Source organism: Myotis nattereri (assembly GCF_964212035.1).
Source record: "Myotis nattereri genome assembly, chromosome: 8".
In the NCBI taxonomy this organism is placed as follows: domain Eukaryota; kingdom Metazoa; phylum Chordata; class Mammalia; order Chiroptera; family Vespertilionidae; genus Myotis; species Myotis nattereri.
The window spans coordinates 31,823,721-31,839,485 of NC_138083.1; the positions used below are offsets into that span (position 1 = coordinate 31,823,721).

Genomic DNA, 15,765 nt, shown 5'->3' on the forward strand with positions numbered 1-15,765 from the left:
CCCCAGCACCCAAACCCTGTACCCATCTGACTATGTCTGTCTGTCTGTCCCTCTCTGACTCCCTTTCGGTGTCTGTCTTTCTCTGACTCTTTCTGTCTCTGTCCTCCCCTACCTCTCCCTTTTTTTTCTCTCTCTCTCTCTGTGAAACTCTCTGGGAAATGCATCAAAGACTGAAGTGGCCGGATTTCAAGTGACAAACAGCACTCCACCCCGAATCCACCCCCTCCCGTCGCACCGTTCCTCCTCCGCATCCCCTGTCACGAAGCCTATTGTGTGGGGCCCAGGGAGTTCAAGTTGAAGGGCCCTGGGCTCTGCGCCTCTGACTGCTCAGCGCTACCTCCCCATTGGCTCCGAGCAGCTTGCGCTCAGCAAGGGCTGAGCCACAGGGGGAGGCTCTCGTCCATAAAAGGGGGTGAGGCACCAGAACTGCCATTCGAAGGGGCTTTGGTGGCGCTCACAGCCGCCTCTTTGGCACCTCCTTCCCAGCCGGGGTCAGGGTGGCCCTTGAGTCTTGGACCGACCACCTGCTGCCACCTGCCACCACCCTCCGACCTGCCCGGGCAGAAGCAGCCCAGGACAAAGCAGGGAGAGCACCGGTAAGAGCCAGAGGGGTGCTGGGATTTTGTGTGAACTGGTTTTGCTGGTCCTCTGAACCTGGGGGTGGTGGGGTGCTCCCGCTGGGGGATTTGGGGTTTGGGTCTAATGACCTGGAAGACATAGTTAGTTAGGAGGCTAGTTTACAAAAGACAGACCAGGGGGAGACGGACCGCTCTTCGGAATTTCTCTCTCCCCACAGCCCCGGCTGAAACAGGTGGGTTTCTCCCTCCCGGGAGGACCACCCTCCGTTTTAGCTCCAGGGTCTTCTTGGTCCTATAATCCACCTCCCAGCAGTTCCCATGGGAGGGTGGGACCAACCCCTGGGTAAAGGAAGGGAGAGTTCTAGCTCATCAGAGTGGTTTCAAAGGTCAGTGATTCTCACTGGACTTTGAGAACAAGGGTTTGGGGACATTAATGAGGTCCCGGGCTCTGGCATTTACTGCGAATCGTGTACATCAGCGTACAACTGAGTTCAGCCTCTTCATCCTTTTTGGATCGCGTTTAATTGCTGACAGAGTCCTGGCTTGAGTGGCTCTCTTTGACTAATTCCACGCAGAAATGAAGTGTGGGGCTGCCTTGTTGGGAGGGAGTGGGCAAGAGAATGACACCGGCCAGCAGAAGCAGCCTCGGAGGGCTTTGCTTGTCCATTTTACTTTGAAAGGACTTGTTGCTTTCATGTAAATTGCAGTCTAGTCAGGCGGGAAAGAAGCCCTTTGCTCCCTGGTAAAGATATCCACACTCAAGGAAAGTGTTACAGGGCCTCAAAGTTTGACTGTAGCAAAACAGCTACTGAGTTTTGGGGGGGGGGGGGGGGGGGAGCGGGAGGGGGACGGCAGGAGCCTGCCCAGGACTCTGAGGCTGAGGAGTGAATTCTGAGACCTGCTACTTTTTCGGGGCATCTTTTATGTGGAATCTTTACAAGCATCCCTTCATGATGCCTCTAAGCTTGGAGGGGGAACGGGCTCTTCCCATTGCTGGATCTGATTTCAATTCCCCTCCCACAGATCGAAGCCTTCCTTACCACCTTTCTTAGGAGAGCTGGTGAAACAGACAGGGCTTGTGTTTCTCATTTGACAGGCATTCTAGCTGAGATCCAGTGCAGTTTCAGAATGTGAATCCTTTTATCTTCATTTCCTCCCTCCTGCTCCCCGCCCCCATTGAACCTGCCACCCCAGCCCCACCTCTTGTTGCCTTTTGTTCTATTTTTGCAGGTCATTTACCTCCAGGCTTTGAGATCTGCCAGGGGAGCTGTTGCAGCAGCCCAAGCAGGTGAGTTACACTGCCTGGGGGAGGTTTGCATTAGTTGAAGGGATCTCAAGCCCACCGCTTTGCCCCAGGTGAGCTAGAGGTGTGGGGGGTGGCAGGTAAGTCCTGTGATCTGCCAGCGGGCGGCTGGGAGCGAGTGTCCCAGTGGTTCCTGAGGAACCCAGTACATTTCAGAGGAGCAGGCAAACAGACCAGCCCTGGGGCTGTTAGAGAAATTTGCAATCTCCTTAAAACACAGGGAAAGGGATTCGGGTCTTGAGGTAACTCCATGTAGCATCTAAATGTCTGTCTCACAACACCCGAGACCGTGCTGGTCCAAATCCCTCCACTCATTTGCTGTGTGATTTGGGGATAGTAGCCATCCCTTTCTGAGCATGAATTCTTCACCGGCACAGTAAGGATAAGAATAGCACTCACCTGCTGGGGCTGTGGTGAGACCCCTATGGGATATTGTAACGCTATGCCTGGCATGTACTAGGTGCTCAATAAATGCTAGTAGGACTGCTCAGGTTTTCCCTGTTCCAAGTGGCAGAGTTGGGCCCCTCCCTCTCCCTCCCCCACAATCTGCTCTAATCCTTGATCACTTCACTCATTATGTTGTGTGTCATAGCCACAAAGTAGCATCTAAAGTCTATTTTTTCTGTTTGTGGGGCGGGTGGGCACTGCTCTCCCCTCCCCACCCCCTTCTCTCCACACAACAGAAGACTTTATTTCTTCATTGGATCGATCTTCCCTGACTCCCCGGCCCACTGCCAACCTCCTCGGGCCATTCTCACACAATTGTTGTATTTATTAGATGCCTTCCATCAGTCTGAGCGGGATCAATAGCTGGTGGTTTGATTTCAATGCGTGTCTGAGCAAGTATGTCCAGCTAGCTGATTTCTCTCATCATTTTCGCTCATCTCAGCCCATAAATGATGGGCAATCTCACTGGGTTTGACAAAGGTCTAAAACGATTTCACGAAGACAGAGCTGGCCATCGTGGTGGCAGTAAACCTCAGGGGAGACACCGGTTAGCCAGGGTCAGCCCGGGGGTGGTGTCCCTGAGTCCTTTAAGGCGGACCTCATTAACGCCTCCCACTCTGGGTCCAGATGATGCTCTTGGCAGAAGGAGGGTAAATGGCCCAGGTCCACGAGACACATCTCTTGGCTTGGGGGCTTCTCTCTGAGCCCATCCAGCCCTCCTGCTGGCCAGAGCGGTTGGCTGCAGGCTTATTCGCCAGGGGGCAATTTGTCCACCATCACTTGGCTCCTTGACCTATTCCTGGACAGTTCAGGATGTCCCGCATTTCCCCCCTTTGCCCCTCCCCTCCCAGGCCCTGCTCCACCCAGGCCCTCACCACACTATTGTCTGTGCCCATGGGCTACGCATATATGCATATAAGTTATGTGGTTAATCTCTTCCGGCTCCTCACCCGCCCTCCCCTCTGAGACCTGTCAGTCTGTCCCATCTCACTCTGATTTTCTAGGCGTCAATTCTGTGTGCGGGCTGCGTCTCTGCTGCTCTTTTTTGTCTCTCTCCCTCTCTGTGGGTGTCTCTTCGCTGCCCTCTCTCTCTGGTCCCCCCTCCTGTTCCTTCCTTCCTCCCCATTCCCTTAATTGCATCACGTAACAAAGGGTGGGCGTTCCATGGGGGTCCTGCTTCCGGAATACGTTCTTTGAAAAGTGCAGTTAACGGTCCCGGGGCGACCATCATCGGCAAGCCTCTTTCACTCTTGTTTCTGGACGACGAGTGGCCTGAGAGGTTGGCCAGCCTTCGGCGTGGGCCCTCATCCTATGTCTGTGTTTTAATTCTTGCAGAACTAAATAATGGCTCACTTCCCATTCAGATCTGAGCTCCCCATCTCCCTAAAATGATCATCCATTCTTTGTTAATGACTCTGCAGGCCTAACAAAAGCGCTGTGCTCTAGTTTTGGGGTGTCCCTTTGCCAGCCCACTAGAGACTCACAGAGATGAACTTTATGTATTTTCTTTCCTTTTTTAAGAGAAAAGATTGATTTTTTAGAAAGAGTGAAAAGGAGGGTGGGGGGAAGAGAGAGAGAGAATCGGTTGTCTCCTGTGTGTGCCTGGGATGGAACCTATAACCCAAGTATATGCCCTTGACTGGGAATCAAACCCATGACCCTTCAGAGCACAGGACAATGCTCTAACCACTGAGCATGCCGGCCAGGGTGAACTTTATATATTTCTGAGTGAAATAAAACTCCTGAAATAGCCTCACCTTCAAGAATATGATAGTTTGGTGGGGGGATTTGATGGGCATTCAATGCGTACCGGCACCTGAGGGATGGTGTGGGGAGTGGAGTCACAGACTGACTGTAAGCCAGTTTCTGCTCTGCCTTGCCTGTTGGCCTTGACTCAGCCATTTCACTTTTCGGAGCCTCTGTTTCCCCATCTAGGAAAGGGGACTCACAGTGCCCAGGCTACTGGATTCTCCCGAGGGTTAAAATGCAGTAATTGAAATAAAACAAACAGCAATGAGCTTGGCCCCATAGCTGTGTCTTAAACAGTGAAGGTCAACTCTGCCCTGCCCGCGGTGCCCGGGACCTTGGAGGCACTTTGTCACTTGGCTCTCACTCTTCCCCCTGGAACCTGAGACTCATCATAGCCCCTGCCATGTGGGCTCCATGGGCGGCGGCGGCACAGGGCGGGGCACAGAGCAGGGCGCAGAGCTCGTGGGCTGTGGTGATGCGTGCTGCTGAGGGTCACTGAGAGGACGCCATCCCCTCCCTGCGAGTCACGCCCGGTGTGGGAGGCCCCAGCTCCGGCTCCATTTCCCTCCTGATTCGTGATGTGACCTTAAACAAGTGATTTCATTTCTACCTTTTCCCATTTCCTCTTCTATCAAATAGGGATAATCATATGCGATAAAGTGCTTGGGGAGATAATTGCGATGTTAAATCAAGCCATTATTATTCCACGCTGGCTTTTTAAACAAAAACGCTCGCTGTTCCTCCAAGCCTCTGAATACAATATAGAAATACCATCAAGAGGAGGTAACAGGGCACGCAGTCTTTTCCTTTTCAAGGAACTCTGGGCCCTCGGTGTAGAGGGGCCTGCCCTGGTCGGAGTGGCTCAGTTGGTTGGAGGGTCGACCTGTGCCCTGAAGGATCCTGGTGTTTATTTCCCTTCAGAGCACAGGCCCAGATTGCGGGTTCCATTCCCGGTCGGGCGCATGGCAACCGATCGATGTTTCTCTCTCACATTGATGTTTCTCTCTAAAAAATCATTCAGCCCTGGCTGGTGTTGCTCAGTTGTCAGAGCACTGTCCCACGTACTGAAGGGTCTTGGGTTCGATTCCTGGTCAAGGGTAGATCCCTGGGTTGCAGGCTTGATTCCCAATTGGGCACGTGGAGGAGGCAACCAATCGATGTGTCTCTCTCACATCAATGTTTCTCTCTTTCCCAACCTCCCTTCCACTCTCTCTAAAAAAAGGGAGGGGGGATATTCTCGGGTGAGGATTAACAACAACCACAACAAAAATGAATTTAAAAACTCACTTTTTCTAAAAAACAAACAAACCCAAAACATAAAAAGGGCCTACTATGTGCTGGCCCTATGAATGATGGTGTCTTAGTCAGTCCTTATGGAGACATGGCAGGAAGGTGGTACCCCATTTACAGATGAGAATACTGAGGTTTGGAGAGGGACTTGATTCCCCTCTGATCTTCCCAAGAAAATCAGCTTTAAAACTATTAGAACAATTAAAATTATAGAATGGTTATAAAATTAATGAAGGCAGGGATCAGCAAAGGGCCAGACAGTTCAGTATTTTTGGCATTCTGGGTCTTTCGGTCCCTGTTTCAATATGCAACCGTGCTTTTGAGCATGGAGGCAGCCATGGACACTACGGCAACAAACGGAATGAGATATAGAAACGAGAGAATGTGAAAGAGATTTATTGTCAGGAATTGAATCATGTGGTAAGGAGGCTGGTGGGTCCAAAATGTCCTCCCTCCCCCCACCCCCCACCCCCACCCCCGCCCCCTGCCCCTGCTTCCCTTGCTGGGCTGTCACAAAGCACCGTGAGGCAGTGGCTAAGGAAATGCTTCCAGAAGAAACCTGGAAGTGTGGAGGGTTTTTCTTGGGAGGCTATTAGGAGGCCCTCTGGCCTGCCAGGCCCATGAAAGGGGCTCCTCGGTCACGGTGGGCCATGCAAGCCCTCCAGCGGGGCCTGTGTGCCTGCCGCCACCAAGGCGTTTGCTCTCTACCTCTCATACCAGTGAATGGCTAAGTTCCTTTTCTCTTTAGCTCATACCAAATCAGAGGCGACAAGCAGGCAGGGCTACCTCTGATGTATGACTTTCGAGCAAATCCCCATCGCTGGCAGAAGAGAAAATACTCCCCCGAGACCCATCTGACGTTGCTCAGTAATTGGTTTATTCCACCAAAGGAAGGAAACAGGATATCTTAGGAAAATCTCAGAGCTGATGCATCTTTATTAGTCACCTTTTAACCCAGAGACATCCAGTCCGAAAGCCCAGCACTCCCATTTCCAAGCCGAGTGAACTTCTCTCTTAGCCTCAGTCTTGTCCGCTGTATATTGGGTATAAAGACACTTACCTCTGGGTTGTCTGAGGATTAGAATAATGTGTGTAAAGTGGTAACACGCAGCCTGGCATCTCGTAGGCTCGTGAGAAGGGGTGGCTGTTTTGGATGGATGTGACTATGAATAAGGAGCACTCAGCTCTGCCTGGCACCCAGTAGGTCTTCCATATCTGACAGTCAATTCACTCAACAACTTTTGTCTGTTTGTTTCTAGTGTCCCAGACTCTAAATTAGCACCCCTTTTTGCCTTCTTCTTTTCCCCCCTCCTGTAGCCCAAGTAATATTGGAATGGAGCCTTCCTACTTTACTCTTCAAATCACCTACTATGTGCTAAACACTCTATACATGATCTTTTTTTTAAATTCCTACACCGATCCTCTGAAGTGTTATTATTAGCTGCCTTTTATAGGAGAGCAAATCGAGGCACAGCAGAGAGGGGTAATTTCTCCAAGCGGGCAGTGAGTGGTGGGTCCACGTTACTGGCCTCTTGGTGACCTTGCTGCTGGGTCAGGAAGGAACCAGAGGTCTCACCTCTCCTTTCTCACCAGCTGTGCCCCTACTGCCCTGTGTGCGCCTCCAAGTTGTTAGAGCTGTGAGGCAATCCAGGGGCTGCAAACTCCATCGTCTGCCAGGTGCTCAACAGGGACAGACATGAGGGGAGCCACAGGGTAAGGACAGTGGGGACCATGCTGAATGGGGCCTCTCTGTGACTGTTGCCAGATTAGAATGCAGACCCGATGTCTCCATGTCTCTGGGTGCAGAGAGCAAGGGGGAGGGAGAGAGAGAGAGAGATAGAAACATCAATGATGAGAGAGAATCCCTGATTAGCTGCCTCCTGCACGCCCCACACTGGTGATCGAGCCTGCAATCTGGACATGTGCCCTGACCAAGAATCGAACCATGACCTCCTGATTCATAGATCGGTGCTCAACCACTGAGCCATGCCGGCTGGGCTAAGGCTTTTGATTTTTTAAGACAAGTTGGAAATGGAGACTTTTAAAATGTAAAAATCTCCCAATTTTAAAATAATGGTATAAATGTTTTTAAAATCCCTGTGCACATCAGCACACCCTATGCCCATTTGCTGAGTTTGTCCTGCAGGTGGCCAGTGTGCACCTGTGGACACTGTGTTAGGCTGGTTTGAGGAAACCAGAGGCCTCCGCCCCGCCTGACCCTTCTGGACCCCTAATTTCTGCATCCTTGTCCTTGAGGAAAGGGCACTTAGGTGACAGAGCCAGCACAGGTGACTGTGCGGACCCAGAGGAGGGGCCTAATCCAGACAGACTTCGGGCGGAGGCAACTGAGGCTAAGGTTTGATGAACAAGTAAGAGTTGGGTCAGAGGGCAATGGGAGTGGGTAGGAAAGGGCTTCCAGGCAGAGGGAACTATGTGTGCAAAAGCTTGGAAGAAGGGGGGTGCTTGCTTTAGAACTGCAGGTGGTGTGGCCAGGCCCAGGTCCAACAGAGCCTGCACCCAGTGTGGGTGCTGTGCATTTGCTGGGGTACCTTGGACAGATGGCATACTCTCTCTGTACCTCCATTTCCTCACCTGTAGAATGGGGAGAATATCTGTCCCAGCCTTATGGGTTGTTATAAAGACCCCTTACGTTAAGATGCGTATGGGACTCAGTGCTCCCGGATCAATGTCAGCCCTTCTCAGCAGGAAAGCCCTTAGAGCAGTGGTTCTCAACCTGTGGGTCACGACCCCTTTGGTCCTGCTATACCCCTTTCACAGGGGTCGCCTAAGACCATGCTGCATATCAGATATTTACATTACGATTCATAACAGTAGCAACATTACAGTTATGAAGTAGCAACGAAAATAATTTTATGGTTGGGTCACAACATGAGGAACTGTATTTAAAGGGCCAGAAGGTTGAGAACCACTGCCTTAGAGGCAACATGAGGCTGCTCTGGGGCCAGGAGGAGGCTGCTATGGACCCCTGGAGGGAGAAGCAGGAGGCTGGGAGGGGTGGAATTAAGGGGCTGGGTCAGTAAGCGTGGTTACCAAGGTGAGCTCGGGAGCCAGACCACCTGGGTGCACATCCCAGCTTGGCCACCTACTAGCTTTGGCAGGCGTCTTAACTCAGTTTCCTCCTCTGTAGAGCAGCATGACACCGGTGCTCACAGCATGCGGTTGCTGTGAGTATAAACGAGTTCATCCTCAGAATTGCTCAGAGCTTCGGAAGTGCTCAACAACCATTAGACCAGCTAGAATGATTGCTGTTAAATACAAAGTTAACGGATGAAAGGAAAGGATGCTGACACTGTGTTTGCCTGGGACAAGGAGATCTCAAATCAGGCTCCTACTGCAGCAGCCTCGCTGTGTGGGGAGCCTCCGGCCAGCAGAGAGAGGGCAGTGTCGGCTTCCTTCCCCAGCCGGTTAATTCACTGCTCAGCTTGTAACAGCCCAGCCCAGCCCAGCCCTCGCTGGTATCAAAGAAAACATGAGCTGCCTGCTCTGTGTCTGCATATAAGAGGCACCACTCGCCCACCTGGAACCCAATCCCCTCAGCAGCTGGTAGAGTGTGAGAGAAACTCGAGGGCAGGCCAGGACATGGGAGGGGCACAGGACACCTCCCTCAGTTCTCTTCTCTGAGCCTCCCCACTCAGGGGAGCCTCTTGCCCAGCCAGAGAGGCAGACGGACCTGAGTCCTCACCTTTAGTTGCTCTGCAACCTCAGGGCATTCCCCACGCCTCTCTGAGCTCCAGTTTCCTGATCTGTAAAGTGGGGATAGTGAGGCCCACCTCTCAGAGTTGGCGGGTGGATTGAGAACAACATACAAGTCAAAGGCCTGTGCATGGGGCCCTCTGGGCCTCATGGAGGGTTCAGCTGTTAATGAGTCGGCTGTTCTAGAAACTGTGGTCATTAAGGGCACACGTGTGGTGAGTCAAACAGGATGACTTTGCATCCCAGCTTCCACTCACGGCTGGGGGGGGGGGGGAATGGGCAATGCATCGCACTGGAAGGGCCCCCTCACTGGGAGGGATAAATGGAGGGAGAGCTGCCCTGGGCTGCAGCGTGGGGCTCTGAGGCCCGCGGTGGAATCTTCCGAATCCCTAAAGACATGAGCAAACAGGACAATTTGCAGGATTGGGGCCCTTGGAAGAGGGAAGGACAGCCATCCCTGACAGCGGCATTAGAAGGGTCGGGCTACAAGGACCAGGCAGGGAGGGGCATGGAGCCCTGCCCCGCCCGGGTGGGTGTCTTGAGGGAACTCCCCATTGCCAGTTGGGAGAATTGCCTTGTGCCCCCATTTGAATAGCTTTGGGTCTTGATATTTGGTTTATGAAAGAAACAACGTTAACAGGCTATTGTGAGGCATTCATCCATCTGCTTAGTGTTTACTGAGGGCCTACTGTGTGTTGGTCAGACTTGTCCGTGCTGATACCACAGGGACTATGACCAATACCATCTGTGCTCTAAAGGAGCTAATGTTTCAGTGGGGGAATAATAACAGGACAGCATGAGGTGGTGATGTCAACACAGCAGGTGATGTGAGAGAGGCCCGGGAAATGGGAAATGTTAAATACAGGGGTCAGCAAACGCCTCCCTGGCGGTGGGATATTTAATTCACTTGGTTACAAGAAGGAGCGACCGATGGGAAAATCAGGTCAGAGCACTGCAGCCAGGGGAACAGGAAGTGCCAAGGCCCTGAGGTAAGCGCCAGCATGGCGTGTTCAAGGAGCACAGAGAGAGTATTACAGAGACACAGACAAGACACGCTCCTGCCTTCATGGAGCCAAAGTCTGAAGCCTCACACAGCTAATTACCAGATAGTGGAATGTTTTCATGGAGGAGGCACAAGTTACTGGGATAATGCGAAGGAGGAGCTTCCCACAGAGCCTAGGGAATCAGGGAGGGCTGCCTGGATGAGGGGATATCTAATCGAGGACCCACAGGACAGGCACCAGAAGAAGAGAGGAAGGATTTCCAGGCAGAAGGAACAGGATGTGCAAAGGCCCACAGGTGGGGCAGGGCCTGATGGAGCCATATGGCAATTAAGTAGCTGGATGTGGTTGGAACCCAGAGCAGAAGCATTGGGGTGTAGGAGTGGGATTGAGGCTGTCCCTGACATTAGGAGAAGGCCACACGTGGCCCACCCCAGCGGGTCTGATCACAGAATGGATATAGCTGAGCAGGGTAAGCAGGAGGGATCAGAGAAGGAACCGGAGGCAGGGAGGCCAGCGTGGAGGTGAAGGTGAAGCTGACCAGGGTGAGTAGAGTGCAGGGGTGGAGAAGGCAAATTCCAGAGACCTTCCCCAGCAGAGGCCTGGCCTGGGGACAGCCTGAGCAGCGGGGACAGACAGGTGAGGGAAGCCTCAGAGAACTCAGAAAAGCAGATGGCCCAGTGTCTTCTGTCTTGGTATGTAATCAAAGCGGGGTTTGAAGGATGACTAACTCGGGTCAAGTCCTGGCTTACGCACTGCCCAGTTGTGTGGGCAATCACTCCCCCTGTCTGAGCCTCAACGTCCCCGCCTGTCCAATGGCACAGCCCGACTACCTTCAGAGCAGTTGTGCCAATTAAGTGTGAGCTGTGTAGGAAAGCTCCTAGAACATAGCACAGGCACTCACTGTATGTTTATTACCTTCCCGGACCCTTGACCCTTGGCCGTGGGCCCCCACTGTGCCTCTCTGGACCCCTGTGTTGTCATCTGTAGAGGGGGAACGAGAATGCTTGCCTTGTAGCCTGCCAGCAGGAACGGGTGAGTTCACTGCAGGCTCGGGATACAGCCCACAGGACAGGCGGCCACAGATCTCATTGTCTCCTCTTTCTCCCCTGCCAGCAGGAAGAACCAAGACAGAATGGAGTGGCAGGGGCTGGTGCTGGCAGCTTGCCTCCTCGTGCTCCCCTCCGCCTCCGCGGACTGCCTGTCCCACTGCTCCTTGTGTGCCGTGAAGACCCAGGATGGGCCCAAACCCATCAACCCCCTGGTAGGTTTCAGGCAAGGCTCCTGGCTGCCGGGCAGTGGAAGGGCCCATCTGTGGATTGAGCCCAGAGAGGGAAGAAGGCAGGCCTGGGCGGTGGTGTGCCAGTCCTGTAGACTCGGCCCATCTGTGCAGGGCATGCCCTGCTCTGTGGTCAGCCTGGGAGCCTGGGACTGCTGCTTTCCAGCTCCCATTCTCCTTCCAGACCTCAACAGTATGGCTGACTCAGGGCTGAGGCTGACTCAGGTTTCCAGGGAGCCTGATGCCTGGCAACAAGCAGTGTCGTTCATGAGGTGTGCTGACTTAGGGAGTCCGCATCCTTAGAGTAACTTTTCAGGGCTTCTTACCGCCAGGCTGATGGGCACCTCCAATTCTAGTCACTCCCGTGGAGGGAGCTCTTTCCACCACCCCTAAATACCAGGATCTGGTTAATGGGATCCAAGTCTTGACCCCTCTCTTGGGTCTTAGCATCCCTTGACCCAACCTTACTGGCTTTGCTTTGAGTCGAGCTTCCTCACGTTCCTCTCCTGTGACAGAAGTCTGGAGTAGAGGTACCAACGGTGTGGTGGACAAAATGCAGGTTTGGTTCTGCTACTTTCTAGTTCCATGACCTTGGAAACTTCTCTCTGAACCTTAGTTTCCTCATCTGCAAAATGGGAGTGATTCCATTAAATGATGATGATGCAAAGTTTTAAATTTACAATCCTAGCCACTCTTTATTGAAATGCGCACAGATCCCAGCAGGGAACAGCGGTTAAGCATGAGGACTTGTGACATTAGACTGACTGGGGTCCCAGTTCCAGAGTTGTCCAGTACTGTCATCATCATGTTTGAATTCTCCCAGCACTCCTATGAAGTAGATACTGTTGTCCCCCAGATTTGATGAACCCTCAAGCGTCCCCTCGCGTGTTCTTTCCACCATTCTGCGTGGCTTTTGTCCTGCTCTATAAAGTGTCTGCAGCTCCTCCACACCCAGGAGAGGCTGGGAGAACACACCACTCTCCCTGGAGTCAGAAGTGGAAGAGACAGGTGAGCTCAGCAGAGCACTGTGGGAAGATCTTGCTTCTAGTGTTGTCCCCGCCACCTGTAGCCATGTGCCCGGGGAAGGCTGTTTCATTTGTCCACATCTGTCTCCTCACCTTCTACGTAGGCACAGCGTCACCTGCCTTTACGCACCGCTGGACGCATTTGCGTGGGCAGCCTGGGCTTAGTGATCACAGCTCATGTTGATTTTCTCAGACCTGGGGCCGAGGACAGTTCGGTGGGGGTGACATTACCACTGTGGTCTTTTGGGGTCTTTTGCAGACTTGCTCCCTGGAATGCCAGGCTGTCCTGCTGCCCACTGAGGAGTGGGAGAGGTGCCAGGACCTCCTGTCCTTTTTCACTGCCTTCCCCCTGGGGCTCAACAGTGAGGAAGACTCGGAGAGCAAGGCAGCTTTGGAGGAGGCGTATGGTGAGCTGGCCAAGCGCGGGGCACCCTTCCTGAAGGAGCTGGAGAAAAGCAGATTTGCGGCCAGCACTCCGGCAGAGGAGGCTGCTCTGAGCAGGGGCCTGGCTGCCAGGCTCGGGGGTCTCTCCGGCAGGTGGGAGGAGGGGTCAGAGCCGGAGCTGATGGGGGACGCTCAGCTGAATGATGGCGCCGTGGAAGCTGGAGGCCTGGATTCTGATGAGGAGGACCCCAAGGAGCAGGTCAAACGCTATGGGGGCTTCTTGCGCAAATACCCCAAGAGGAGCTCCGAGGTGGCTGGGGAGGGGGATAGTGTGGGCCACGAGGACCTGTACAAACGCTACGGGGGCTTCTTGCGGCGCATCCGTCCCAAGCTCAAGTGGGACAACCAGAAGCGCTATGGTGGGTTTCTCCGGCGCCAGTTCAAGGTGGTAACTCGGTCCGAGGAGGCCCCCGATGCCTACTCCAGAGAGCTCTTTGATGCTTAAACACCGCCCCATTGTGGAGGTGAGTCAGGAGCTTCCCCCAGAGGAGTGCACTCATTCTTCCTCCCTCCATTCCCCATCCCCACGCTCCATTCAGCATTGTCCACAAAGCATCCTACCCAGCCTGCCTCTCTTCTGCCTGGAGCGCAGTGTTTGTCTGGGTCAGCGAGGGGGAAGGAGGGCGGTTCCCCTCTTCAGGAGGCTTGTGCTTGGCTCAACCCTAGACTTCTAAAACCACCACTGTTCATGTCAGTCCCTCCACCCCACTCATGGGACTCCCCAGGTCCAGAAACCCAGGCTGACGGCTTCATGCCTCTAGATCTGTTGTTCCCAAGCTTTGCTGGTCATATGCCCCTCTCAGAAGAAACATGAGCACACCTCCATGCAGATATTCTCATTTATCATAAAGCACAGCAAAGATAGAAATGTAAAGCAAGAGAAATAAACAAATAGATATCCTCATGTTTTATTCCCAAACCTCAAAGGACCTCCTGTGCATCCCACTTTGAAGACTATGCTTTAGGCAAAATGCTCAGGCACTGCCTTTTATTGGAGCAGGGGTTTCTACACCAGAGGGTTCCGTTTCTAGCGGGTTGGATGTTCAGCCGGTGTGGTGGCACTCTGAGTTGTCGTTGTTTAGAAACACACAGCTGGAAGAACTGAGTTCCCGAACTTCAGTCCACGTTGGTACCCTGGACAGCGCCCACCTTCTCCCAGGAGAAGGGAGGGACAGCCCCTTCCGGAAATGGTTGGGGAGAGCAGTTCTCCCTCTGAATGCTGAGATGATCCAGGAGGGAGCGAGGCAAACCAATTTGTTCTGTGCAACCAACTCAAAATGTGGACCAGCTCCCTCAGCCCTCATTAAACTAATTAAACTGATGGGTATCACACTCCCACCCCAGGACGAACTGAAGCTGCGTCGAGTTGATGAGGTTAAGCACAACCATGTTCTTGAGCAGCTGAATCTGCCGCCAAGCGTCCAGGCCATCTGGCCAGACATATGCAGTGGGCACGGAGCGGGGGGATCCAGGAGCAACAGTGAGAAAGAGAAAGGCCCTCCTCAACCCCCAGGATGACTCTTTCCTCTTCGTGTCAAAGGAAACCAGAAAGAGGAAGGAAATGATTAAGTGCTTAATGCCGAATGAGTTCCCTTGATTCACACATCCCAGAATCAGAGGCAGAGATCTCCCGATGCCTCGATTTCAACCAGAGTTTTCTCTCTCTGTCTGTCTCTCCTGCTCACTTGTCCCCAGGCACTGTGGTTTGGTTTGTGGGTCCAGGGGGCTGGACTGGATAGGAGAGGGAATGGACTTGAGTTCGGTTAATTTGTATGAGACCCTACTGAGCACACCTCTTCATGCGCAACTCCCAGCTCTCTCATGATGTTCTGACATGTACTGATTGTTTTAGGGTTATTTTGTGTGCTTTTTAAAAATCCCATTTATGCAACTTACTTGGAATTTGCTTAATCCTTAGTGGGCCTGTGTTATTTCCCACTCCCTAAGTACAATAAATAAATAAAATTGCTGATGACTTGGGGGCTGTGTGTATGTATGCCTGAAGTCCCTAGAGAGTGAAAATACCATTTGCAGAAAAGAGAGCTGGGAAATGAAAAATACACACACACACACACAGACACACATTTTTATGTTAGAAAACTAAATGTAAGGGAATAGAAAGAGCACAAATGTTAGAGTGCCGTAGCCCTAAGTTTGAGATCTGTGTGGCCTTGGGTAAGTCAGTTGGCCTCTCTGCACCTTCATTGGCTCTGATGGGGTCATATTTCCAATTCTGCACGAATGCCAATCATTGTGGCTAGATTTAACACGATGCTAGGATCTGTCGGTACTGAACTACATGGATAATTAGAACCAGGGATGGATTCACTCCAACTCAAAGTAGCTGGACTAGGAGTAGGAAAGGGGGTGGTTCTCAAGAGGAGGACGGGAGCATGGTTCCCATAGGAGAACGAGTGAATGCCAGACCATCCAACAGTAGCTGGTCACCTGCCTAGTGAGTGAAGGTGGCTGGTGGAGGGCAGGGCAAGCTGGAGAGTGTATACATGGGAATATGGGCCCAGAGTAGCCAGCTCTGATTGCTAAGAGACTGCAGAAATCTGGCTTTGCTTTTTTTTCCCAATGTAGGCAAGTAATTTTTTTTTTTTTTTAACTATTGAGCAGGACAAACAACATGTTTGGGATGAGACACATCACTCTCTCACTACCCTTTTGTGACCTCTTTTTTAAAGGAGAAGCACTCCTTTTGCTTTTTATTTTTAATTTCCCCATATGGGATGGATTCCAGAATGCCACTCTTCTAGAATTCCTTTTCTGGATGCATTTCTCTTGGTCAAGGAGGCATGCCCATACAAGGTGGACAGAGCATGGCTCGGGGTCACAGAGACCTGGGCTCAGATCCCCCTTCCATGCGGACTGGGCAAGCCACTGCACTCACTGAGCCTCAGTTTCTAATCTGTCCAATGGGGAGAAAAAC

At 52.4% G+C, this 15,765-nt stretch overlaps 1 protein-coding gene across 1 annotated transcript; it reads left to right on the forward strand.

The window, feature by feature from the left end:
* Positions 1–275: 275 nt before the first annotated feature.
* PDYN (prodynorphin) lies at positions 276–14,812 on the forward strand. The gene is made up of 4 exons (XM_081096717.1): positions 276–596; positions 1,809–1,866; positions 11,199–11,346; positions 12,646–14,812. The coding sequence occupies exons 3-4, from the start codon at positions 11,218–11,220 to the stop codon at positions 13,273–13,275; spliced, it is 759 nt and encodes a 252-aa protein (XP_080952843.1). The 5' UTR covers positions 276–596; positions 1,809–1,866; positions 11,199–11,217; the 3' UTR covers positions 13,276–14,812.
* Positions 14,813–15,765: the final 953 nt, after the last annotated feature.